Below are 1,281 nucleotides of genomic sequence, written 5' to 3'. Positions count from 1 at the left end.
GTGTGGAAGCACTGTAAAGAGTGGTGCATGCACTGGCTGTTGCTAGAGGCCCATCTCCTACATCAAGGCGATATAAAGAAGCGGTCATGCACTACTACAGCTTAGGTGTGAAAGCATGGAAGCATGGTAAAGAGCAGTGCATACACTGCTGGTGCTGGGTTTGGAATCATGGTAAAGAGCGGTGCATGCACTACTGCTGCTGGGTGTGGAAGCACTGTAAAGAGTGGTGCATGCACTGCTGTTGCTAGAGGCCCTACTGCTGGGTGTGGAAGCACGGTAAAAAGCGGTGCATGCATTGCTACTGCTGGGTTTGGAAGCACGGTAAAGAGCGGTGCATGCATTGCTGCTGCTGGGTGTGGAAGCACGGTAAAGAGCAGTGCATGCACTACTGCTGTTGGGTGTGGAAGCACGATAATGAGCGATGGATGCACTACTACTGCTGGGTGTGGAAGTACCGTAAAGAGCGGTGTATGTACTGCTACTGCAGGGTGCAGAAGCACGGTGAAGAGCGGTGGGTGCACTACTAATATTGGGTGCAAAGATATGGTGAAGAACGGTGGATGCAATGCTTGTGTTGGATGTGAAATTATGGTCTAAAGCTAGCGGTAATTGTATGGTTGTAATCGTGGGTTTGGCCATAAAACTACCAAACCAAATGAATGTTAGAAGAGTGATGCAAGTATGTTCTGAAAATGACATGTTAACCACATGAGGTTTTCAGTACATGTCTAATGAATAAAGTTTGTATCAAACTATTCTATCAAATAAAAGTATGAAATTTATCTTTGTTTGCAACTTTTTTTTGTTTGTGTATGATAGGTGTCAAAAATGTGCTATATATAATAATATATCATAGTACGTGTGGAAAAGTATGAAAAACAAAATCAATACATTTTATTGTAAATACCTCGCCTATAAGAATAATATAGTATCAAATTTCCATCAAGATGTTCTTATTTCTATCTTTTCGTGGGTTCGATATTGACATTAAAACTGAATCGATATTTCCATATTATATTGTAAAAAAATCTACAAGATATAATAAGCAACAAATATTACTAACAAAAATATAATATAAATAATAGACATTTTAACTCAGTTTAAAAAATAATTAAAAAATAATTTATTAACTAAAATTTATTGTTTTTGAACTTTTTGTTTTTCTAATTTTTTTAGAAATATCCATTGAATTGAAATTTTATCGATATTGATGTAAAATTAAGATCTTAATATATTTCCGTCGTTGACGTCAACATTTTAAACTTTTGCTATAAGTTATGA

At 36.7% G+C, this 1,281-nt stretch overlaps 1 protein-coding gene across 1 annotated transcript; it reads left to right on the top strand.

The window, feature by feature from the left end:
* The first annotated feature begins 123 nt into the window (after positions 1–123).
* On the top strand, positions 124–597 carry LOC120090253 (keratin-associated protein 5-11-like). Its single transcript, XM_039047812.1, has one exon. It carries the CDS (start codon positions 124–126, stop codon positions 595–597), a length of 474 nt encoding a protein of 157 aa, XP_038903740.1.
* The last annotated feature ends 684 nt before the right edge of the window (positions 598–1,281 follow it).

Source organism: Benincasa hispida, chromosome 11 (assembly GCF_009727055.1).
Source record: "Benincasa hispida cultivar B227 chromosome 11, ASM972705v1, whole genome shotgun sequence".
Lineage (NCBI taxonomy): Eukaryota > Viridiplantae > Streptophyta > Magnoliopsida > Cucurbitales > Cucurbitaceae > Benincasa > Benincasa hispida.
This window is presented reverse-complemented; position numbering and strand designations above follow the sequence as displayed.